A 25,265-nucleotide genomic window follows, 5' to 3' on the forward strand; every position below is an offset into this window, starting at 1 on the left:
TTACAACAACTAAGAGTTCTGGAGTGGGAGGATGGTGAGGGTTGCACATGAAGGATGTATTTAATACAACTAAACTGTACCCTTAAAAAATGGTTAAGGCCGGCCGGGCGTGGTGGCTCACGCCTGTAATCCCAGTACTTTGGGAGGCCGAGATGGGCGGATCACCTGAGGTCCGGAGTTCAAGACCAGCCTGACCAACATAGAGAAACCACATCTCTACTAAAAATACAAAATTAGCCGGGCATGGTGGTGCATGCCTGTAATCCCAGCTACTTGGGAGGCTGAGGCAGGAGAATCACTTAAACCTGGGAGGCAGAGGTTGTGGTGAGCCAAGATCACACCATTGCACTCCAGCCTGGGCAACAAGAGTAAAACACTGTCTCAAAAAAAAAAAAAAAAAAAGGTTAAGGTGGTAAATTTTATGTCATGTATATTTTAACATAATAAAAAAATTCGAGGAAAAAAAGATTAAAAACCAAAAGCCTTTTAGTCCTGGGTGGGCCATGGGACTGTTACATCCACTGTGTGGTACAAGGACTTCTGAAGTTCCTGAGCCTCTCCTTGCACAGATGTGTACATGAATCCCAGAGAAGGGAACGGTCTATCTGAAGCCGCTTAGCAAATAAATTCAAGATTCCAGACTGTACTCTGGTCTCCTGCCCCCTAGCCCTGGGGCATTCACAGCTTCACTCAGCAGGGGCATGGGGTAAACGTGGTACTCAGACCCATCATTACCCAGAAGCCCCCAAAACCTGCGAGTTAGACAAGCCAAGGAAAGAAGAGAAGAAAATCAGGAACCAAGCCCCCTCAGACAGAAAGGTAGACTGCCAGACTGCGGCCACCCTCTTCCAGAGACCCCTTGTCTCCGGAGGGCTGCAGGCAGCTGCTCAGGGACCAGCAAGAGCAGGGGAAGGGTACAGCCCCAGCTCCACCACGGGCCAGTGCTGAGACTTGGCATAAAGCACAGAACTTCTGAGCTCAGTTCCTCATTTAGTAAAATGGGGAGAGTTATACCTGTCTCCCGAGTTTGTGGGAAGGACTGTGGGAGAGAATGTGTGTCCTATTGCCTGGCACTTAGCAGGCTCTGGGCCAGGACTACCTTGTGTGATACTGTGATATCGTCGGAAATACATATTTGGACTCTGCCCCCTGGTTCCTGAGGCAGAGCTCCTAAGACCTTTGTATCTTTCTGAGTGACAGCAGCATCTGATACAGAGATCCTAAATCCCCTGGGATTTCCTGGGTGATAGGAGCATCCTTTGTGGAACGAGGTGACTCTTGAGCTCCTGGATAGCTTCAGGATGGGGCTGGTTGCCAGGGGAACCAACCCTGTGATTAAAGGGTTGGAACTTTCAGTCCCACACACTGACCTACAAGGGCGGAGAGGCTGAAGGTTGAGTTAATCACCAACAGCCAATGATATAATCGATCATGCCCTTCATAACGAAGCCTCCATAGAAACCGAAAAGGTTAGGGTTTGAAGCTTCTGGAGGACGGACCATGCAGAGGCCCCTGAAGGGCAGTGCCCCAGAAAGGGCGTGGAGGTGCCCACCCTTTCCCACAAGCCCTGCCCTGTGCCTCTCCTCACCTGGCTGTTCCTCCATATCCCTGATAAGATCCTGTATAATAAACCAGTAACCGTGTTTCCCTCCTCAGGTTTAACTAATTTGCAAGGATGGCTCGCAGAACTCAGGGAAAACCTTTCCATTTATAGATTTTGTTGGTGGGGAGAAACATCCCCACTTTATTTGGTGACCGGAGGTGAGTGGTGTGAGAGTGGAGAGAAGCAGTTTTTTTCTTATACCTTGATTCCTCCCTCCCTCCCCTCCTCTAGATTCAGCCTGCCCTAGCCTGTCTTGAAGCTCCCAGGTCCCTCCCAGGAGGACCACAGCCCACCCTGCCAACAAGAGCAGTATGTGGAATGGGCTCACACTGGGCAGGTAGGACAGGATGGGGACTGCAGCAGGCTCCAGAGCCAGCGCCAGTCAAGGTCAGCTTGGAGACAGCAAGGTGGCAGCTCTGCCTGGGCCCTGGGGTGCATGGCCCAGTGACAGGTTGAGGGTGCCTGTGCTCCTGAGGGTACCTACAAATGCCTGGACCCCCACCAAGGTGTCAAAGAGCTGGGGAAGGGGTGGAAGCTGACAGCCCAAAGACATGGCACAATTACACATACCCTCTTCTGCAAATCCCAGCTTGCTCTCCCCTTCACCCCTCACCCCCAGCTCTGGAAGCCCGCTTTGGAAGCCCACCCTGGTATCACTGCAGTCTCTTCTTGGGGGAGGTAAATACACATAGCATGAGATTCTAGAAACACTGCTCCTGATCCCAAGATCATAGAGGGAGGGAAGCTCTAGGTCCTCCCCAGCTTCTGAACCCAGCCTCTGGGAGATGTGGCCAGAGAGAGCAGCAATGGAGGCTGCAGGGCCTCTGGGCAGGGGTTGATATCCATCACCACACCAAATAACAGTAACTTGTGTGTGGGTGAAATGATGACCTCCATCAAAACCCAAGATTGCCCTTGGGAGGCCACATCTAAACTGATAAGAGAATGCCTCAAATATAAACCAGGGAGTCCAGGGAACTGCAAAGCAGATGATGGGCTCACCACAGCTCCCCTATTCCTGGTAGCAGTGCCCATCGTCAGGGCCTAAGGCTAACTCACTGGCTTCCAGCAAAAGCACAGGCACTAAATAGGGCTGAGCAGGGAAAGAAGTGCCTGGCAGGCTGGTGCGAACAAAGCCCAGGAGCCCCTTGCTCCCTTTCTCATTAGGAAGCCCAACATTACAGCAACTTTGGAATGGTCACTCCAGACCATGTGTGTGGCTTTGGGGCCTGCAGAGGACATGGATGCAGGCTTGCTGGGGGTGTCTGATCCCTTGAACTTAGACAGATGGGACCTCATCAGAGTTTACCAAGCCTGCCACTTCTTGGGAGCAGCTGTCAGGCCTGGCTCCCCCTTCCACCCCGGCCTCTACTCTGGCCCAACCTGGGAGGGATTAGGATTCTGCTTCTAAGCATACTGTCTGCCATTTCCAGGAGGCCACAAATGCCAAGAAATTTAGCCCCTGCTTCCAAGAAAGGTTCAGGTGTATCAGCTCAGGACAATAAGCCATTGTTTGCCTGATGTTCCATCCCCTGCTGGGGCCCCCAACTTGGCCCCTCAGATAGGGCCTGTAGGATACAAAGGACTTCCTGGGCTTTGTGGGAGGAAAGGCAGGGAGGTCAGTTATATCTCAGCACTGCCTGCCCTGCGCCTTTTGTGACTGCCTCCACTGGCCCAGTGTGTGAACTGGCTCCACAGTATTCTCCCAGAAAGGCACCACAGTGATGCCAAGATACCCATGCACAATTACTGCCTCCCTTGAGTAAGCAGGGACTATACTTTTTGGAGCTTTTAATACAAATCCCTAATGAGACCTTATTAACTACTTAGCTAATAAGCACTTTGTACATGGAGCTTCTGAGCAACCCTGACTTGGGGAGGCATTACTGAAGCATGCAGAGGGCTGCGAGGTTGCTGGGAGGTGCTGCCAAAACTGAGCAGCTGCAGAGCTGCTCCATTGTCCTACAGGACAGGGCACAGTCTGGGTCATCTGCACAGGGGATCCAGGATGAAGACCACACCTGGTCCCACCTTTCATTAGGTCCAAAAGCCCCCTTTCTCCCCGTGGCACTCACACATCCACCCCGAGAGGGTGACATTCTTTTTCTTTTCTTTTCTTTTTTTTTTAAAGTAAAATGGAAGCACCCTTAAGGAAGTCAGTACTTGGTCTCCTACCTGCCCTTCCCAACCTGATGAAATGCATTCCAGAATCACCAAGAGGTAGACCAGCACTTCTTTGAGAGGCCACAGGGAAATAAAGTGATGGAGAACTTGTCTCCTGGGATGAGGGGAGAGCCTTTGAAGCCCACCCCAAAGGCCAACGTGAAGGTGAATGTTGCCCTGGGCATCAAGGGTTATCTTCTATTTCCTGACAGCAGGACAGTCTTACTGGCTCTCAGAGTGAGGATATAACTAACTAGCTGGCTTCTGCTAGCTCATTGCTCCTCAAACTATCTGTGGCTAATGATAGGTTTTTTTCTTTTTAAATATTTAATCCATTATGGCCTGTTATTTCCAGATACAATGAAAATAAACTAGAAATATGATCACACACTTGAATGTGTGGCAATATCAAATGGTTCTACAAGTTTCCAACACTTACTCTCTCTCACTTGCTATAATGATGGGATTACAGCCCAGTCCCTGCCTGTGGCCCTCACTTTGAGTAGCACTGCTCAGGTTCTTACCATCCTGAGAAATAAATGCTCGACTCATGGAGAAATCCCAGATAAGTCACCCTGGTGTGGACCTCAGGGTTAGAGCCAGTCCAGTGGTTCCTACCAAAGAGAAGCATGCATTGATGGCAAGATACCACACTCCTGGGGAGGCTGGTCAAGAGAAGAGCTTATAATTAGGCTGGGAACAATTCGTCTAAATGCAAAGTTGGGCAATCTGATGATCTGGTCAGAGATGACCATGTTCCAGCCACTGGTTTTTTAAGAATTAGTAATTTCGAAGTCCCATGGGACTGCTTTTGCAACTCTTTAAATATCTCTCAATATTCCTGTAATTTTCAAGAATTTAGGTGTTTTTCATTACCTTTTCCTCCCTTTTGAATTCTAATTACTTTTCAGCAAATTAATTAGAACATTTCAGGAGGGCAATCATCTCGCGTTACATGAGGTTAACCTCACATACACCATTTCCCTTCTGTGAGCCTCAACCTCCTCATCTGTAAAATGGAGAGACCCCCACCAACCTTGCAGGGCTGCGGAAAAGACTCCTGAAAGAACCTGGGCCATGAAGGACGCGCTCGGCAGACAGTGAGTCCAAAGCACGGCCATTGGGATAAATGCTTGAGGGAATGGATACCCCATTCTCTGTGATGTGCTTATTTCACATTGCATGCCTGTATTCAAACATCTCACGTACCCCATGCATATATACACCTACTACGTACCCACAAAAATTAAAACAAAGCACGGCCATTTGTGCAGCTTTGCATATCCATGTTCTGGGACTTCTCTCTTGTCTTAAATCACTTTCCTCTGCACAAGAGTGGCATGGCCCACACAGGATGAGCTCCCTGCCTCCTCTCCCCAGAGCCAATCTAGATAGAAACACGGCGACGCAGCTGTTGTCACACGCACCCATGCCAGAGGCTGCAGACGATGGCTAGACCTTTACAAAGAGGCATTTTCCAAGTGATCCTGTGACCCCACGCAGAATATGATGGTCCCCGCCTGGATATCAGAGCGTTCCTCACACTGCACCGAGCTGGCCCATCTCTCCCTCAGTTTGCACTCCCTGAGTGACCTGTCTTATTCACCTCGACATTCCTGGCACAAGGTAGATACTGTGAATGCAGGAAAAAGCAGGCTCCGGGCCCTGTTTGTGTGAGAACAATGGAAACGTTCCTCCCTGTGCCTGGAACTGAGCCAAGATTACCAGGTGTCCCAGCTATACTTCTCCACTGAGTTTGGCCACCTGTGGCCACACAGCCTGCCAGGAGCATCGAGCAAGCCCACATGGGTAAGGCAGCTGTGAGAGCAGAATGTGCAGGGCCTCAGAACAGAGGGCTCACAGGAAGGGGAGCTTTTGACAGGTAGGGCCAGAGGTGGTCTGCTGGATCCACTTGGGCAAGGACATCCTCACTGAGGAGTCCCTGTATGAGAAGACATCAGAGGACAGCCTGTTGGACCTGATTCCTTGGCCATATGCCCAGGGCTGGGGGTAGGAGGGCAAGCAAAGAACTGAAATCACTGTGTTCAAGGGTGTCTGGAAATTACGAGTTCAGAGCTGAGACGCAGGCAGGCTTTAGGGGCTGTGAGCTCCCAGTACGAGCACATGTCTGCCCACCTTTGTCCCCTGGTGCCAGGCACTGTACTGCTGCTGATCATATGTGCTTAACTCCCAGAGCCCTGCAGGTGGGTCTGATAATCCCCCTTTGCAGGTGAGGCAGCTGAAGTTCAGGGAGGCTCTAACTCACCTGAGGATGCACTGTTCTGAAATGGCTGGGATGAAAATGGAACCCTGAAGGTGACTTCTTTTCCTTTAGAAAGAGAGGGATCAACACGCATTTTAGGTAAAAAAAACTTTCTTTCCGAATTCTCTTCCACTGGGGAAAGAGAAGCTTTACAGGATACTTCAGGCATTTTGCATAGGTTAGGACATTGCAGTATTCCAGTTACCCTCAAGAGTAGCTGCTGTCCTCTCCATTTTATAGGTTAGGAAACTAATGCTCAGAGAGGTTCACAAACTTGTCCAAGGCCACACAGTGAGTAATTGGTGCTATGAACTCAAGTCTGATTTGAAACTCATATCCTTCTTCCACACCAGCACTCTGCAAATTAAAATCCCCCAAGCTGGGATGCACACAGGAGACCTCCAAAAGGTTGCCTAGCTCTATTCCCAGGATAGAAGGAGGAACAGTGAGGTTGGAGGCAGCCTTGAGACCTGTCCCTGAGATTTATCCTCCTACCAGGTCAAACAAAGGCAAGTTGCCTCAGACAAAACTTCCCAGCATTTCCCTGTTTCTCTCTACTATGCAAATCTCTAGAGTAAACCTTACAAATCCAGTTTTAAAACAAACACCCCAAGGGTAGAGAAAGCTCCTTTTGCAATGCTCAGTGCTCTTCTGACCCTGGAGGACTGAGGGGCAATTCCCAGCCCAGTGAAGGCCCCCACCCCGCCCACTTGCCCAGCTGTGCAAACGCTCAGTGCCTTCTTGTTCCTGCAAGAGCTCAACAGCATGGCAAACAGCCAGCAGCCAATAGCCATTCCATGGGCCAGAGCAGCACAGTGACCTCCCTTCTGGAAGAGCGAAAGTAACTAATGGCTGATAGGGAGCCGAGATCACAGAAGAGGGCTGGTTTGGTGGGATAGATGAGGAAATGGTGCTGGGGACATAAAACTGGGCATAGGTCTCACAGTCCACAGCCTGGAAAGACAGACTCTGACAAGGATCTGAGCACCCCGTGAGAGCCCTCAAGACTCCCTGTGACCATTCAGGCCAAGAAACCCACAGCATCACTCTGAATTTTAAAGTGGAATATCAATCTGAGAGGGCGGGCAAGGGGAGTCTGAAGGCAGATCCCTGGCTCCCTGCCTTGGAGTCAGCAACTCAAGTTTGCATCCCTGTGAGTAACAATTGCTCCTCATAGTAAGTTTGGCTAAGTCTGTTCCCATGAGGAGATGATTATTCATGGATCCTCGGAATTGGTGTGGAAGACCATAGGGCAGGAACAGAGACATGCTGCCTGCCAGGAAGTTGCCAAGGACTAAGCATCAGTTTCCAAGTGCATTTTTCTTCCTCTTGCTCCCCTGGATTCAGGCGAACTTGGGTCAATTGAGCAAAAAGAGCAGCCCAAAATCTGTTTGGAAGAAGCATTAAGGCCCCAGGCTCTAGGAGAGAAACTCCCTGAGCTGCACCAGGATAGAATAAATCTGTTTATCACCAAGTCATCACCTACTTTAAGGAACAGCCAGTTCTCTCCCTAGAGAAGGTTGTGATTCTGCCAAATTCTGCATGTGCAAAGCCCAGTGCTGAATCAATGGTGGGGCAGAGTTTGGGGAGTGAGGGAAGTCAAGGCAATGGGTGAGGCTGGCAATATCCTTTCTAAGACTGCTTGAAACTAGAAACTCACCACTCCATCCATAACTGTCTAAAACGGCCTCACAGTGTGACCTGCATGAACCTGCGAGTGTAGATACTCAGAGAAACTGAGGCACAGAGAGGCTAAGTGACTTGCCCAAGAGTCCATTCTAAGAGGTCCTCCATCATTCCCAGCCATACTGTAAAATAAACATCAGCCAATAATTAAGATGTTGGAAGCTGTCGAAATAGCCCAATTGCATCATCTAATGGCCAACGCTGGCTTGGGAGATAGAATTTTTTAAAAGAACAAAAATGGGGCAATTGTTCTACCACAGCTGGGGAGAAGCAAGGAACAAAGCTGTAGAGGTGGGGACAGCAGATCTGGGGTTGGCCACCCCAAAGCCCTCCCTGTCCCTGAGTGTGAGGGTTTACATGGACACAGCCTCTGGGCCTCTGACAAGGCCTCCATGCACACGTGGCTTCTGCAGGACACAGGAGAGCACTGGCCTGGGAGTCAGAACGCTGGGCTCCAGTCTCCTCCCTGAGCCTTTGCCTTCTTACCTGTGACTCTGCTCCTGCTCAGTTCTCACGATCACAGGAAGAGCTCTCCAGCCCCCACCCAACCACTCCGTTTAAAATTGCCACCCTTCCCTCCCCAGCATTCCAGGTCCCCAGCACCAGCTCTAATTTTTTCATAGGAAATATTGTCTTGTCCTCTAACACATTATATAATTTACTGATATATTGATTGTTGTAGGCTACTAGGGTGTAAGCCTCATTAGGGCAGGGATTTAACTCTTATTCATCGATGCATATCCTGACAGCCTGAAATGCCTAACAATGGATTTTCATTCAATAAATATTTGTTTACTGAGGGTGGCGATTCACGTCTATAGTCCCAGCTACTCAGAGGTGGAAGGCTGAGGCAGGAGCATCACTTGAGTCCCAAAGTTTGAGGATGCAGTGAGCTATGATCACACCACTGCACTCTGGCCTGGGTGACAGAGAGAGACCCTGTCTCCAAAAAAACAAAAAAATTAAATTTGTTGAATGAACGAATGTTCACACATTGGCTTTCAGAGTGACATTGGTGGAGAAAGCTCCTTTTGCAATGCTCAGTGCTCTTCTGACCCAGGAGGACTGAAGAGTAGCTCCCAGCCCAGTGAAGGGCCCCCCTGCCCAGCTGTGCAAAGGCTCAGTGCCTTCTTCTTCTTGCAAGAGCTCACCAGCATGGCAAATGGCCAGCAGCCATGCCACAGACTCCCTTCTGGAGATCAGCAGTGGCCTCCCTTCTGGAGGAGCAAAATTAATTAATGGCTGATAGGGAGCCGAGTCCTCAGGGGAGGGCTGCTTGAAGAGCCAGAGACAGCGGCAGGCAGGGCCTCAGCCGGTGTGATGATGATGTGATGGGGACACGCTTAGTGGCTGACAGCATCTCTGTCTTACCCAGCAGCTCTGCATGTTCCCAGCAGGCTGCTCCCTGCTCTCTCTTAGAAGGATCTAATGCCCAGCGGAAACCAAGTCAGGGTATTTGGGAGGTGTAGGAGCTTTTCTTGCAGCAGTTTTGGCCCCAACAGTGACCACGCAAGACTTTCCTGGGGATGAGAGAAAGGCAGGGACAAGAGAAAGCTTTGCCTAGCTCTACCCTGAAGGGCCCAGTCAGCTGGAGGGGGCTGGGCCAGAGAGAAGCAAGGTGTGGGCCTGGCTGACCAACTATGGGCACAAGCCACTGCCTGGTCTGTGCCCAGGTGCCTTCTCCCCTCCCACCATCCTGCCAAGGGTGCCATGACCTTTTCCCATAGTAGGGAGTATACCCTGGGGAAGGTCCCTTTCCCTAACTGGGCAAAAAGCCTACCCTGCAACCTTGCTGATGGTGATGACAAAAATGCCTGTCTCCAGCCATGTTGCTCATTGTAACATGAGCCCAGAACCACTCTTACTGAGGAGGAGGAGGCCCAGATAGGTCAGGAGACTTAAGGTCAAACAGCTGGCCTGTGGCTGACCTGGAGCAGGTGGCTGGGGATCTTGATATGCTGACCATGGCTATTTTCAGTGGCATTGAAGATCATGTTAGCGTTTCTCTGTGTTACCTGCTGCTGCCCTTTCTGGGGTGCTTCCCATTCACACTGGGGACCTCAGATGGGATGGGGCTGGTAAGATTCCTTGCTCCTTTCTTAGGGACTCTACCTATACCGTTCTCCTCACAGAGGTGGAGGCCAACAGGGGTGGGACCCCCAATTACACACCAAGAGGCAGCTTCTAATTTTTCGCTAATGCAATAGCATGGAGCTGGTTTGTGCATCAGTCTAACAGCACAGAAACAGACCAGCACTCCTTCTGGCAGCGGCACATGCAGCATGACACACAGAGCCTCGGTGGGAGCCAGACACATTGGCTGTGAACAGAGAAGCACAGTTGGCGGGTGGAGTGGGGGAGACTCCAAACCTACTCCATGAGCAACAGCTCACGAGGTAGGCTTCACGCCTATTTCTAGATTCATTCATTCCAGGGGCCAGCCTTCCCAGAAGACAGACCCTCTCCCACCCCAGCCTGGTATTGTTCTCAGCACAGGAGGTAACAGGAGGACAAGTGAAAAACATGAAAAGCACCCCAAAACCCAGTCTTAATCATTGTTTGTGAGTCCATTTCATTAACTACTTAACCAAAGTTAGCTCCCCACTCTTCTCATCCTCCATGCTGATCTCTGCACTACTATCTGAGCTGTACTTCTAGAACACAGAGTAGATCCTGCAGTGCTTCCTATAACCCAGAGGATAAAATGAAATTCCTTTATACAGAGTGTGCTCACTTCCACTCTCCATGCCCCCATAAATACTTTTATCCCCAAGTTCAAGTCACACCAGACATTCCATCTTTCCATGTCACATAAGCCCTGCCTGCCTGCCTTTGCACAGGCTAGCCCCTCTCCTAAACTTCTCTGTAGCAAAATCCCCCCATGGAACCTTCAACACTCACTCAGTTCCCATATTACCTTCTCTGCGTTACCTCCCAGTCTTCTCCCCTCTGCATTCCTACAATCTTGCCCTTTAAACCTCTTATAGAATGAATGAATAGTGTTACGTTATCATGTGAAATTGCCATCTTATTAGGACAAAACAGGCAAATATCAGCAATATGTGATGTGATATTTCATATTATAAAAATGTCACTTATTTCTATGCTAATGTGCTATTTCCCATCTCAACTGTAGTAAGGGAACTGCACCGCCCTCTCTGTTTTCTCAGCATCTGGCACAAAGGGTAGCATATGGTGGGCCCTGATTAATGCTTGCTGAATGAATGAGCCCTGTTTGGCAAGCTTTTCTACACTGCCTGTTCTGCCGTGTTGTGTGCTCTAACACAAAAACAAAATCGAATCCAGCACTGGTGTAAAATATCTTACAAATTTGTATTCCAGCCAAGCCAGGCTCAAGATGTTTGTCTGTGCAGGTCAAGTGGAGCATGAGAACATCTGGGAACATGCAGGGAATGGGGAAAGCAAATTGTTCAGGACAACTACCTTTCTGGCAGGAGAAGCAGAGTCAACAGTTGATGGAGAGGAAGAAGCAGCTGGATCAGGAGACGGAAGGCAAGAGGGAGGAGACGAAGGATGAGTATGAGACAGGCCTTTAGAGGGTAGTTTATTCTGCACAGAACAGAAATAGAAGAAACAAGCATTATCCCAGGAGTCACACATGGTGATACATGTCTCGATCATGCAGTCCCATGCCTGTGCACTCAAGAGGGCAAAGAAAGGAGACCCATGTCTCAGGACAACGCAGAAACCCCTGTCTTTGGAGCCAGAAAGGATTATCTGGCTCCTGGTTACACTGCATTCTGCTGCAACTATTCCAGCTCCCTTGTCACACCAAAATAGCTCATGCAGATTCAATCCGTTCCTGCCTACATCTGCCTCAGACACCAATGCCAATTACCAAAGCCCTCACCCTGGAGCTTGGTATGAAGTAGCAGCTGCGAGCTTAGGAGAGGAGAACCCTGGGCTGCTTTAGGGCAGGTGGCCACAGCAGGGGCCTCTATAACTGCAGCAGGCAACTGTGCTAGCCTCCTGGCAGGCATGTGGAATCCTAAAAATGAACGAAGTGTAAAGCATCCTTCCCACGCCAATGACTCCACCAAGTAGCAGAAGAGGAGACTAAGTGAAAACAGTGGAGAGGCAAGTTCTAGGGACAGGCGTGCTGTGAGGGAGGGAGGACTTTACACACACACCCACCTGTAGGATCTCATTATCAACTCTTTCATTTCCTCTTGAGCACACGCTCTTCTTTTCAGCAAATTTCCAAATAAGTACCTGGCTTGGAGGAGGCTGTACTTCCTAATTCTAAGGCAAAGCCATTCTTGTGGGCTTGACTTTATCCCCTGGGGAAGCAGAGCCCCAGTTACAGCATGTGGTTGGCCTCATCATTCAGTATCTTCCTGATCAGGGCCACAGGGAGATTTCTCTCCCACTCAAAAACATCACAAGCAACTGGGTAAAGGCACTGTGATTCTGCAACTGATGACTGTTTCCTCTTTGTGTTGACCCTTAGGAAGCTCAGAGACTGCTTGGAAAATATCTAGGGTCTACCGGCTTGTGCTTCTTATAGTAATGCCTTTCTGGATCTGAGTTTACTTTCCTATCTTAGTTTTTCCTTTCTCACGATGTATTTACTTATTTTGAATCTTCGCATTTGGGTCTTTTTTAGATGCCAGCTTGTATTATTTGGTGGCTTGAAAAATAAAGAGCTCCTCATGCTATAAAAGGAGGAAGGAGGAGAAAATTGAGCTCAGAGCCTGATTCAAGGTTACCTGGCTGGATGTCCAGCATCAGGTTCCTGGGGGCTCTGAAAGCCCCATGTTTACCTGCGGGAAATCCCCGTGTCCAAACATGGAGGCAAGGTGAGCCGCCTTCTCCTTAATGTTCTTTGTGTGAAATTCCCTGTTGGCCAAGTTCTGAGCCCTCTTCTGCAGTGAAGGTGAGAAAGGAGAAAGAAAAGAGAGATAGTGACAGAGACTGAGACAGTTGCTTCCAAGAAGTGGGTGAGGGGGGCAGCCGGGGGCCTTGCCTGCTCACCACACACAGCAGGATGAGAGACGGGGTGGCCAGAGGGAGGAGGAACCCGCCTGGGTAGGAGGAGGGAGGGGAAGAAAGGAAGTCACCCAGACACGGACAGAGACGGGCAAAAAGTGAGTCTTTCACCTGGAGAATCTTTTCCTCCACTTGCTGCAGCCGCCACAGCACCCCGGAAAGAGCCTGAGCCCTCGGGCGGGTAGAAGGCAGGGTAGCGAAATTTTCTGTCCCACCCAGCTGTAGGTCAGACTTGGCTCTGGCTCTCCAGGGCCTGCTCAGGCACTCGCTGCCGGCAGACACTTGCTTGAGCTCTCTGAGCACGTGCCCCGTCACGACCACAGAGGGGAACTGGGAAAGAGGGAAAATTAAGCTTCCTTCCCTACTGCCGCCCTTTCATACACCCTCACCATGAGGGATCCCCCATGAAGACCAGCGACAAAGGGCGCACCAGGTGCAACCCTGAGTAAGATTCCAAACTAGCCCCAGGTGTTGACTCTCCACCACCTGCATCAAAATTGCCTGGCCTCCTCATTCACAATACACGGTCTGGGGCCTCACCCCCAACCCCCTGAATCAAAACCTCTACGATGCTGGTTCTCAATCCTAGCTGCACACTGTCATTTAGGGTACTTAAAAAAAAACCACCCAAGCCTGGGGCCAACCCCCAGAGATTTCGATTGGATTGTTCTGGACTGGGCATGAGACATTGGCAGTTTTTTAAAAGCTCCCCAGGCGAGGCAGACAGACATAAAATTGCTTCATTGTATTCACACTGACCTTACTCAACCTCCACCATCTGGGAGCAACACACAAATCCTAATGCTGACCAGACAACTTTGTGGCTTATGGTCAATAATAGTGATTCGGTTCAGATTCCAAACTCAGGAGCACTACCTGCCATAAGCCACACTCCGTGACTGCCAGCTGCCTTCCTGCCCGCTATGCAGGTCCTCAGCTACTCTGGCACCGGGAAGGCCTTCACCACATCCCAGCCTTACCCCTTCAATGGGTCCAGCCAAGTGGCCACCTGGGCCCATTCCAACATCACTTTTTCATTGATATGGAAATCAGCCTATTTGAATGGTCTGCAGATAATGCTTAGTGTCATAGGGCATCATACAAAATACCCTGTGGTACAGTTTATTTTTCCCTAGCAGCACCATCGAGAGCATGGTATTTGGTCAACTGATACCTCTGACTGGCTAAGGGATCAATAAAATGTATTTTGTGATGTTGCATACTTGGTTATTCTTACCTATAAGTGTAGTGACATCAAGGAGTGTCCAGAAAATCTACAATCAGCCCTACTTGGGGTGTGGGAAGAGCCACTGACCCCACCCCTCTGGATCAAAGTCCCCTCTGGCTTCACCAAAACAGCATCCACTGGAAGGAGCCCTACCTGCCTTTTCAGAGGAGGTGATGGGCTGGGTGTGGCCTCCTCCGGCTTGGGGCAGCAAGAGTGAACAGGAGGGCCAGAGGAAGAGCACAGGACGGGCTTACCTATCCCTGAGACACGGCGTTCCTGGGAGAAGAAAGGCGAATCCAAAAAAGCAGCCACAGGAGACATGAAGGAAAAGGTGAGTCAGATTGAGAGGCTTGGAGGGAGGAGAGAAGAGGAGCAGGGAGACGAAGTCTGCAAGTGCAGAGGAAGCACTGGGCTGAGCTCCTGCAAGCCGGGCCCAGCTGGGAAACTTGAGCCCTGGCTCCCTGTCCATGTGAACAGCAAGTCCTGGAGTCCCCTTCTCATGGACAATGTGTGAAACCCAGGGTGGCTTTGCTTTTGGCTCAGACACAGGGCCTTAAGCAGGCACTGCCAGAGTCCATGCCAGGCCAGGGTGGCTGGCCCAGGAGTCCACCTGGAAACAGCAAAGCTTCCTGCCCACTCAAGGACAGGGATGCTCCAGTGCTTCTGATGGAATTGAGCCCTCATCAGCACTTGGGGACTGTGAGGGGCCAAGCCTCCAGAATGGGCAATCATGAAAATTTGTGGAGAGTTACAAGTCTCAAGGAAATGGCCCCCTTATAATAAAATCCCTTCACTTCCTGGAGAAGGTCAGTTCTCCCAGGAGGGACACAGTCCACATCAAGACTAAGGAGACATCTATGGTTGCCTCTAAAGCTAATTAACTATGAGTCTGTCCTCCCAAAAGGAGTCTCATTCTGTCATGTGACAGGTGTTCACCACAGAAAAACCAAACCTCTTTTCCCAAGCTTCTGTATTGTGACAACAGCACCCTAAAGGAAGTTCAGGGGAGCAAACGGAACCACGAGGCACAGACCTCGGAGCCGGAGTCAGGAGGAAGCCTACAGCCTGACGCAGCATTCCGCCTCCTCCAGCCTCACACTAACCCCCATCAGACAAAACAGCCCCGCCAGGCTGACCCTGGTGCAGAGAGAGAGGGGAGTGCCAGGAAACACCTGGGAGGTTGGCCTTCAATACTGTGAGCTCGGACTCAGTTCCTCTGGTTTGGATGGATCTTCTCACTGTGGACTTTGTACTTTCCCAGCCAGCCAGCCTCTCAAAGCTCCTTCAAACTGTATCATCTCAAAACTGGCTGCAAACCAAGTCATGGTTGGAAAGCAAAACCAAATTAGGGAATGGATTTATTTAATGCAGAACAACCACCAGCAAACTAGGCCCATGGGCCATATCTGGCCTGCTCCTGTTTTTTGTAAATAAAGTTTTATTGGAACACAGCCAGACTCGTTTGTTTAGGTATTGTCTACTGCTGCTTTCATACTACAATGGCAGAGTTGTAACAGAGACAGTATGGCTTCCAAAGCACTAAAAAACTGCTATCTGGCCTCTTATAGAAAAGTCTGTTGACTCCTGATCTAGAAGGAGCTCAAGTCTCCTTGGGACCAGGCCTGGCTGGCATATCTGAAGTCTATCAGCAGCCAGAACATTCCTGCTGAAAAGTCACTAGGAAGTTAGGTCCAGTGAGTATTTGACATGACTCACCTGCTTCATGAGTGAGGGGTTCCGAGTGCTCTCCTCAAACTTGGCCAGCAGCTGATTCGCCATGGACTTGACTTTATTCTGATTTCCGCCTTCCTTACTGCTCCCACACTCTTGATTGGAGCCCAAGCTAAGGCTGGAAAAGTTTGAAGGCTGCAAAGGTTGAAACGGGACACTGATGGTTCGATCCTGGAATCCGGATATCAGAAAGCAGACTTGGGGACTCAGGACGTGGGACTAGCTTCCTGCAGAAGGGCTCCCTCCATGGTCTGAGGAAGGGAGGCAGAGGCAGCAGGGCCACCCCGCAGAGGCAATGCTCACAGGAGGGATGCGTCTTGCCAAACGATGGGCACAGCTAGGCTTGGGAGCCAGGTGGTTGGGGTTTGAATCCCGACTCTCATTTCTTAGCCCTGTGATGTTGGTGATTTACTTTACTTCTCTGACATTTTTTCATGTATAAAATGAGAACAGTAATCTACTTCACATGATTACTGCAAAAACCAAATATAATCATGAAGTGTTGAACAAAATGGTTTTCAAAAATACATTACCTAGCTGAGAAGAGGAGAAGAGCAGGGGTGGGGGGCCAATGAAGGAAGCAGGGGTAGGGGTCACTCAGGCAAGGCCTGGGCTCTGGAGATCTTTCTCCTCTCTCCTCTGTACCCACCCCCAGCTTTAACCAGCCCTGCTCTAGTTTTGCTATCTTTTTAAAGAAAACTTTTAATTTAGAAACAATTTTAGATTTACACAAAAGTTGCAAAGATAGCACAGACTGTCCCTGCATACCCTTCACCCAGCTGCCCACAGTGTTAAATCTGGAATAATTGCTCCTGTCATCAAGATTGAGAAATTAACACTGGCACGATACTATTAACTAAATTATACACTTTATTCGGATTGCATCAGTTTTTCCACTAATATATATTTTCGGTCCCAGGATTCAATCCAGGATCCCACACTGCATTTCATCACCCTGTCTCCTTGGTTTCCTACAAACTGTAACAGTTTCTGTTACAGAATGACAGTTTTTGAAGGGTACTGAGCAGCTGTTTTATAGAAAGCCCCTCAATCTGGGTTGGTCTGATGTTCTCTCATGATTAGACTTTGGGGAAGGACACCACCGAGGTGAAATGCTCTTCTCATTCCAGTACAGCGGGCTGCATGATATCAACGTGACTTATAAGTGGTGATGTAAACCTTGATCATTCGGTTATGCTATTTTATAAAACAGAGTTCCATATAAGATTTCTCTAGCTTATCTGCCAACAGTAAAAAATTGAAAATGACCAGTGTTTACTAAGAACGTCTGTTCCCCCTTACTGCGAGATCTCCTCCCACAGCCCTCAGGAGTATAAATGGTGCTGCCACAGCAAGTGGGCAGTTAGTTTTCCCAAGGACACCAGGAATGTCCCTCACAGGAAGAGATATTCTCACGACAACAAAGATGTGTTCATTTAGAAGAAATTCACTGGAAAAGGCAGGCTATAGTTAATTTTTTTAAAAAAGATCCCTAGGTGTGGCAGCCCCATGGGGAACCTTATATATAGAGCCACTCTGAGTGTTGGATGAACACAGACCGAAGAGGCATACCCTCCTTCAAAGTGAAATGTAACTGTGCACAACAGCACAGGCTTGAGTGAGAAGAGGCTGTGCTTACTTGGGTGATCACTATTTGTACAAGACCAAAGTTAGCCAGGACAGTGGGCCATACAGGCTAGCACTTTCAGACATTAACGGGCCCACGAATCACCAGGAAATCAATCCTCAAAAGCAGATTTGCTTTCCGTAGGTCTGGGGTAGGCCCTGAAAGCCTGTTCTTCTAACAAGCACCCAGCTGCTGCTGCTGCTCCTGGATCTTGGATTACATTTTGAGTAGCAAGAATTTAGAAAGAATATCGCTTTGTTAAAACTGACTTTAAGCAAAACTGTTGCCCCAGGAGACTGTCCAGGGCTATCTCAGAAAGGGTAGACACAAACCAGGTTTCTTCCCACTCCAACTCCTAGGTTGCCAACAATAGAAACAACACTCACATACCCGTAAATAAGGCATGGGTGAAAGGTAGGAAAAGACTTCCACCTGAGACAAAGTGTACCCAAGGGAACCTTCTTGGGAATAGGCAGGAGCAAATCCCAGGCCCTGAAGCTAGAGAGCTAACACCCGTAATCTGGGAAATGGAATGTGTCTGTAGCCTTGTGCAGCCTCCGCTTCCTCTCTGTGTCTCTATTTGCTGGCTTCTTGCTTACACCACAGCCAAGAGGTGGAGAAGAAACACCTCTAGGAAAATGTTCAACCCAGAGTGTTTTGAACTCATTGGGTAGAATGGGTTTGTTCATATTTTAAGATGTGAACTGAACTCGTTTTTCTTTGTCAGTGCTTCCCTTTGACCATCACAGATAATGGGTTGAATGGCTGGCTGCTGCTTTCCCCAAGGTGAACCTCATGACTCTATTTATTATAAAGCTCACTGTTGTGAGGTGCAGCAAGTCAGACACGAACAACCATGCCATGCAACTATACAGCAATAAAAACTCTTTGACCATAAACAGCAGAAAAAGTCCCTTCTACCTCCTATCAATCAGATATCAATGTATTATACAGACCGTCCCTCATGCCTCTAAGTCATCATTTTGAGGTCAGCCAGTAGGCTGGCGAAAGCCGGCATCCCACACTTCACTGACAATATGCATGCTTGTGGAGTTGGAATGGCTTTTTTTGAATGACGTGTATATCTCAGGTCTCTTTTAAAAGCTGCCCAGGGAAGCAGGCACTGACACTCTTTCCCCTTGATCAATTTTTCAGAAGCCCGTGAGAGATTCAGGCTCTCCTTTGACAAAGTAACCTGTAATTTTCTTCTTTCACCAGAAGGTGGCACTTGTGGGCACCAGGACATATGCCTTAAAGGCTAAAAGCAAAGGAAACAAATGGATACAAACGATGATTGGGAGAAAAGTGGGAGTGCTGATGCCTCTTTACTATTTACTGTTAACAGTGGTTGTATATTGATTAACATGTGTCAGATACCATGTTCATCTTATTCATCTTTAAAAGTCCTGCGAAGTTTCATGTATTTCAAGTGTATCATTGCATGTTACAGACATGAACCACATCCTGGAAGGTTGTGTTTCTCAAGGTTACATAGCTAGTAAGTAGTGAAGCGAGATCCAAAACCCCAACTATTTTTCCATCACGCCAAGCTTGGAACCCAGTGGTTCATGAGAGAGGGAAGGAACAGGGCCAGGCTGCTATCACAGTGAGGCTGCCTATGGCCACTGGTTGTCAGGAAACGAGCCTCTATTTAAACCCACACTGTGTACACAAACCTCGTCCAGGTTATTGAAGCCCTTCCGCCTCCGTTTGTTCATGTCATTCTCTCCGGTTTGACCATCCACCTGCAATGGCCAAGAAAGCAGGGTGAGCTCTGGGGGCCACCAAGGGCTTCAGTCCCACTAAGATCCCTGAGGCCATAGGGCTGGCTTTGAGCTGGCGCTGAGGATGTGTCCCTGCCCACAAACAGCTGTCAGCCTACAGACAGGCGTGGTGGTAAATTACTCCGCACCGTGACAAATGCTGTCACAGAGTTTTGTTCAGGCACGGTGGAGAGAACCTCACTCCACCTAGGGAGCCAAGGCTTCGTCAGAAGGGGCTGGAATTACATCCCAAAAGATCTTCATGAAACATCAAAGCAAAAAGAATCCCGGTGACATAGGCAGGGCAGGGATGATCTCCATTGCAGTGTGGACTTGGGCTCAGAGCAGTTTAATGGTTTGCCCAAGGCCGCAGCCAGGTCTGCTGATGCTTTCAGTGTGCTGCCTTATGGAGACCACCTGGGGTCTCTCTGCACCCAGGGAGCCTCTCTCTTACAAGAAGGTGACCGGGTTCACATCATATGGACTCTCAGGGCTCAAATGAGCTGACTAGGGATTTGATGGCAAATCAAGTCTGCAATTCACTCACCATCACAGATCCTAGTAAACAATATTTTATTAACTTCAAATAAGCATTAACTATAGCCTGATGACTAGCGTGACCATACAGCCTAGTTTGTTGGAGGTGGGGGGTAGTTCTGATTTACTGCTTTTTACCCCCAGCCTGATTGTTAACAGTGCCCCCTTCACTCTCAGAAGTCTCCTGGTTTAGATGATACATGACATGGTTGCCCTACTGAGAACCCCTCACAGCCCACTCTCTGCTGCCTGAATCTGGACATTGAAATCCAGAAAGCCCTGCTCTACCCAAGCCCATTGCATCACGCTGCAAGGGCTCCCAAAGGGCACTCGGCTGTCAGGCTTGTCTCCTCAGGGAATGAGCAGAACTCTGGAGGCCGAGCTGATGCTATGGCTGGAGTGGGAAAGACTGAATTGAGTACCTCCTCCGTACCCCATGGGTAAGGCTACCCTTGTCGCTGGGCTAGGGTCCACCTAGGCTCCCTCATCCTTTTCTGGAGTAAGACTTCTCTGCTACCAGTCTTCAGCCACTGGAGCCTTCTCCAAATGGCTAGTTCTGTCAGAACCAGGGATCCATGTCCTATTGACCATAGATCCCTTCTGCAGGGAGCCTCCTACTCTCTCAGAGGGGCCCTCCATCGCAGGCCCATATTAAATCCTAGCCTTTCTACCATTTGGGATTCAGGGGGAAGTGCTGCAGGCCCCCTGCTCACCTCAAACACAGGCATACAGCCCAATCAGCCCCGTAAATCCTAATCTACCCAATCACAGGAGGATTCTTTCACCTCCTGGTTGTTCTGAAACAACATCCCTAGCTATGGGTGCCCCAACACACAACCCAGTACACACCCCCTCCCTCCAACGGAAAGCACCTGCTTCCTCATCTCTTGTCCTCTTCATCATCCCCTGCCCTCTCCCCATATTTACCAGCACCAGATTTTTTTGTTTGTTTTTAAAGACAAGATCAACCACAGTTTAGTCCATTGATATTTGTTCAAAAATTTGCCCCAGGCAGCACAAAACAACACATCAAAAGGCCCTGCCTTCTCTTGAACATTTTCCTCAGCTTCTAATAAATCATTATTCTGTGAATGGAAAAGATTTTAAGCCAAAAGCTTGGGCAAACACCAAGAGAAACAGATGACCTTATTTGCAACAATGTTGGGTCTTAGAGGAACAGGCTGTCTGGACCCCCAGCTCCACAACCTGGGAATGCTGCTCTTGCCAGCCCAAACCTGGGGCCTGTGAAAGTACAGAATGTCCTACCCAACAAGAATGCTTCATGCATAATCTTAGAGTTTTCTGTTTTTTTTTTTTTTTTTTGGTTTCTACCTTAAATGAGGATTTGGCTCTTCCTCCAAAGGGCAAAACATTTTACTCTCTTTTGTACTCAACAAGCCTAGGGTGGGACTGTTCCACGGGAGCCTATATAGATTGAAGACAGCCATATTAGCTATGGGCTTATGAAGGGCATTCCTGGGGAGGCCGTGCCCAGCCAGCAGCTCCTAAGAAGACTCCAAATCCTTCAGGGGGAATAAAGGACATGGATGGGGACAACCTCAGCCCATCTGACCCACCCTGACCCATGGGACAACCAAATGCAGTCTATGGAAAGGTTAGCAACACACATACCCAAATGGTTTCTACTCTTCCTTATGAATTTAACATTGAAGCACTGATTCTCAACTAAGAGCTAGGCTAAAATAAAAAGGTTAAGAACATTCAAACCTAGAGATTTATCTACTTTTTTCTTATCTGTATATCTATATTTGTGAACCAAAATTGCTTCAGTACTCCCTTTTCCTTGGACCCTGTTTCACTCTACAAAGAATTCAAAGTACAAGAAGAAAGAAAATACTTATTGTGCCCAAAGAGAACATGAGAATAAATAACTTATGTTCTTTTCCCATTAATGTTTCCAGCTCTTCCGCCCTAAGAATACTTTCTTATCATGATTTCCCAATGATTTGAAAGAGTCTATATACCAAAAGGCATTTATTAAACTAATTGGTTTTCCTATTAAAAAAATCAAAGACATAGATCTGCCAATCTGAACATTTATTTGATCAGCACAAGATAACCATGTTCCCATACTGCCCGAGTTAATGTGATTTTAGCTTAAAGCAAACAAACTTTATATTTAGTTAGCTGGTATAGCCTAGCCCAGGAATAATTTAGATATGGGTCATAGGAAGAGAGGTTGACCATTGCAGGCTATGGTTTTGTTGATTTGGGCAGCAGCTATGATAGTTAGGAAGATGGCCAGTGATAGCAAGAGAGCTCTTTCTTCAAGGAATCATGGATTTGAGCATTGGTACTAATTATTTCCCAGCTGTGTGATCTCAGGAAAACCATCAAACTACTTTGACTTCAGTTTCCTTAACTACAAGAAGGGATCTTATATTGTTTAGTTCATAAGCTGTTATGAGAGTAATGAAATCACAGATGTAAAACACTTCTTAAACTACAACGTGCTAGACAGTAGTCTCCCCTCATCCATGGCAGATACATTCCAAGGTCCCCAGTGGAATCCAGAAACCATGGATACTGCCAAACCCTAGATAAGCTGTTTTTTTGATCTGGTAACTGAGACAGCTAAGGTGACTAATGGGTGGGTAGCAAATACACCATGGATATGCTGGACAAAGGGATGATTCACATTCCAGGCAGGATGGAGTGGGATGCTGTGAGATTTCATCATGCTACTCAGAATGGTGTGCAATCTAAAACTGAATTGTTTCTGGAATTTTCTTTTTAATATTTTTGGACCATGGGTGAACACAGGTCACTGAAACCTTAGAAAGCAAAACTGCAGATAAGGAGGGTACTACTGTACAAGTATTAGACACTATTAGTGAGGCTAGTGTTAGTAACAGAATTTTATTTTATTTATTCTCTTTTTGGGGACAGGGTCTTGCTGTGTTGCCCAGGCTGGAGTGCAGTGGTGTGATCTTGGCTCACTGCAACCTCTGCCTCCCGGGTTAAAGTGATTCTCGTGCCTCAGCCTCCCAAGAAGCTGGGACTACTGGTGTGCACCACCACCCAGGCTAATTTTTGTATTTTTAGTAGAGACAGGGTTTCACTTTGTTGGCCAGGCTGGTCTTGAACTCCTGGCCTCAAGCAATCTGCCCACCTCAGCCTCCCAAAGTGCTGGGATTACAGGCATGAGACACCATGCTTGGCAGAGTAACAGAATTTTAAACATCTGAACTCTACTTCTGGCTTTGACATTTACCACCTACATGACTTATCAAAATGTAATCTCCCGAAGTCCAAGTTTCCCCATCTAAAAATTGGCATGAAAATATGTTCTCAGCCTTCCTCCAAAGGTGACATGAGGAGCAAATGAGATGTATATGAAAGTGTTTTGTATGCTGCAGAGGGCTGTATTGATTGTGGTTGCAGTACAGAACCAAGTGTTCAAGCCAGATCGTTTTACTCATCTTTTGAGAAAACAAGCATCTTCATTTAATCATCATTTCTAAAGGAAAAGAACTATCATTTACTAAGCACCTTCCACCTGCCAGACATGGTGCTCAGACCTGCCGCACGCATTTGCTCACCTCATCTTTGCAGCAATACAATGATGTACATGTTGTTACCCTCATTTTTCAGACAAGCAAAGGAGCTTTCTGAGAGGCTAGAACATTTGCCAGACCCCCAGCAGACGTAAATCTGTGTTTGTCTGCTTGACTTCTAACTGCATTCCCAATCTGTAAATCAGCTCTGAATCCTGGACTGAGATTGCACTGAGGAAAGGAGAGAGAGTAGCTTCAGCCATGACCTGCGCGCACCTGGAGGGGATACTCCAGGGCCCTGTGCTTGCCCAGCCTTGGAAAGCAGCACTCTTGACTCCCCTAAGCCTCCTTCAAACCTCTGCCATGAGAAGTCCTGGAAACCTAGTGGGGAGCTTTGGCTGCTGGGTGTGTGGTTCTGTGAGAGAAGTTGGGGAAGTGAGGTGAGAGGAAGTTCGTAAATCCCACTAGAAGGTAAGCTGCCTAGGCAGGGTCCTTGCTTGTTTCGTTCACTGCTCCATCCCCGGTACTGAGGAGAACTCCACATGAAATAGGCACTTAAGAAACAGTTGTTGAATGAATAGATGGAAGGAAGAGGCGCCTTTGCACGTAATGCCACCCGGCTCTTCAGAAAGTGTGCAGGTGGCTCAGGAAGAGGAGGGTTGGGGAGGGGGACCTGGACCACTCAGACCAGATATTGACAAAAATGTCAGTCACATTTTGTGAATGCCACTCTGTCAGGGACCAGTGCTGGAGGAGGAGGAGGACCTGGTTAAGCAGGATCAAACCTGGGGCCACCCATCTGGCTTCTGGGATGAGCTCTCCAGGGACAAGTGACAAGTTCTGTTTTATCCCCTAAGGAGTGGGCTCAGAATGGGACAAAAATTAGTGTTCTGCATATGTGTACAGTAATGACCGTAGTGGCCATGAGTACAGGTGTCACCATGTGTGGTAGGTCTAAGAGACTACTGGTAGGTATTGTGAGTCTGAGGGTGTATGTCTGTGTGTGTGCCCATGCACACAGGCATGATAGATGCCCTGGTTATATGTTCAAGTGTCACCTACATGCATGATGACTAGAGCCCTGGAGCCCCCAGGAACTGTCCCATGCCATGAGGCTTTTAGATGCTCACCAGGACGACAGACAGATCTGCAGAAGCAGACCAAGGGCCTTTTAAGAGGAAAATACAGTCCCCAAGCTCTCCTTTTTCCAGGCGTGGGCTGCCCAGTTTTCAGAACTAATCAACCCAATGGGTTACCACTCACAGTGGGAATGGAAAAGTTACTCTCTCTAAAAGTAAATGAGATCCTTGATGGAGAAAAAGCCTTTCATTTTGCTTGAAGTTGATACATCTTGCTTGGATTGCATGTTATCAGGAAGATAAGATTGGGGGGGAAAGAAGAATTTAACATCGTCAGTGAAAATCAGGAGGGAGGTTCTTAAGCCTGACTCAGCAGAGAACCAGTGGATCCTCTTCAGATGAAGATGCCACATTGTAAATAAATGTGCACTCATAGCTCAATTCCCATATCAATATATTCCTCTGGAAGACGGAGAGGAAGTTAGGGAGGGGCAGGGAGGAAGGTCAAATACAAATGCACCTATATGTACAGATATTGTCTGTGTTTGTGGGGAGGGCTATTGTATAGACTCGTGCAAGCATGCCTGTCCTGTATCTCCACTCCGGAAGGGCTGATGAGCAAGGTCATTGAGGGCTGCCTGTTTTGTTGTACTGATATCTTGGTGTAAATGTGAGGGAGCCTCTATGTACAGACGTGTAATTGCGTATGGATTTCAGAGTCTTATGTGCAGACATCCCCTGTGGCTGTGCAGGACCAGACTGGGGTGGACTCAGTGTTCTTTGCTAGTGGGAAATGTTGAGGCCAAAGAGCATTGCCATTAGGTTCCCCAAATCAAAAAAGCGTTCAGATACAACAAGGTAACTGGTAGGATGGTAAGAAGGTACTTTCTATGTGGCCCTGATCACTGTGCTGGCATTGAGTGGTAGACAGAATGCAGAGGTATCTCAGTGATGGCCAAGGCACAGTGTGGTGACCCAGTAGCTTTACGAAACCACCTAACTCACCCAGACGAAGTGCTCCATCACTCTGAGAGAACAAATAATGCCCATGCCAGGC

General features: G+C 48.4%; 1 protein-coding gene across 29 annotated transcripts in view; it reads right to left on the bottom strand.

Annotated features, from left to right (window-relative positions):
- Nucleotides 1-25,265, bottom strand: part of MICAL2 (microtubule associated monooxygenase, calponin and LIM domain containing 2) — a 261,462-nt gene that overhangs the window by 99,432 nt on the left and 136,765 nt on the right. For 16 of the 29 annotated variants that reach the window (XM_054524644.2, XM_054524638.2, XM_054524637.2 and 13 more), the window contains 3 exons: nt 18,988-19,056; nt 15,670-15,819; nt 6,033-6,095 (listed from right to left, as the gene is read on the bottom strand). In XM_054524644.2, coding sequence (XP_054380619.1) covers nt 6,033-6,095; nt 15,670-15,819; nt 18,988-19,056 — 282 coding nt within the window. Of the gene's footprint in view, nt 1-6,032; nt 6,096-11,159; nt 11,286-12,499; nt 12,602-12,836; nt 13,056-14,106; nt 14,230-15,669; nt 15,820-18,987; nt 19,057-25,265 lie in introns of all 29 variants that reach the window. The other 13 variants (XM_063711243.1, XM_054524649.2, XM_054524647.2 and 10 more) reach the window with 2 other exon arrangements.

Source organism: Pongo abelii, chromosome 9 (assembly GCF_028885655.2).
Source record: "Pongo abelii isolate AG06213 chromosome 9, NHGRI_mPonAbe1-v2.0_pri, whole genome shotgun sequence".
NCBI classification, from domain to species: Eukaryota; Metazoa; Chordata; class Mammalia; order Primates; family Hominidae; genus Pongo; species Pongo abelii.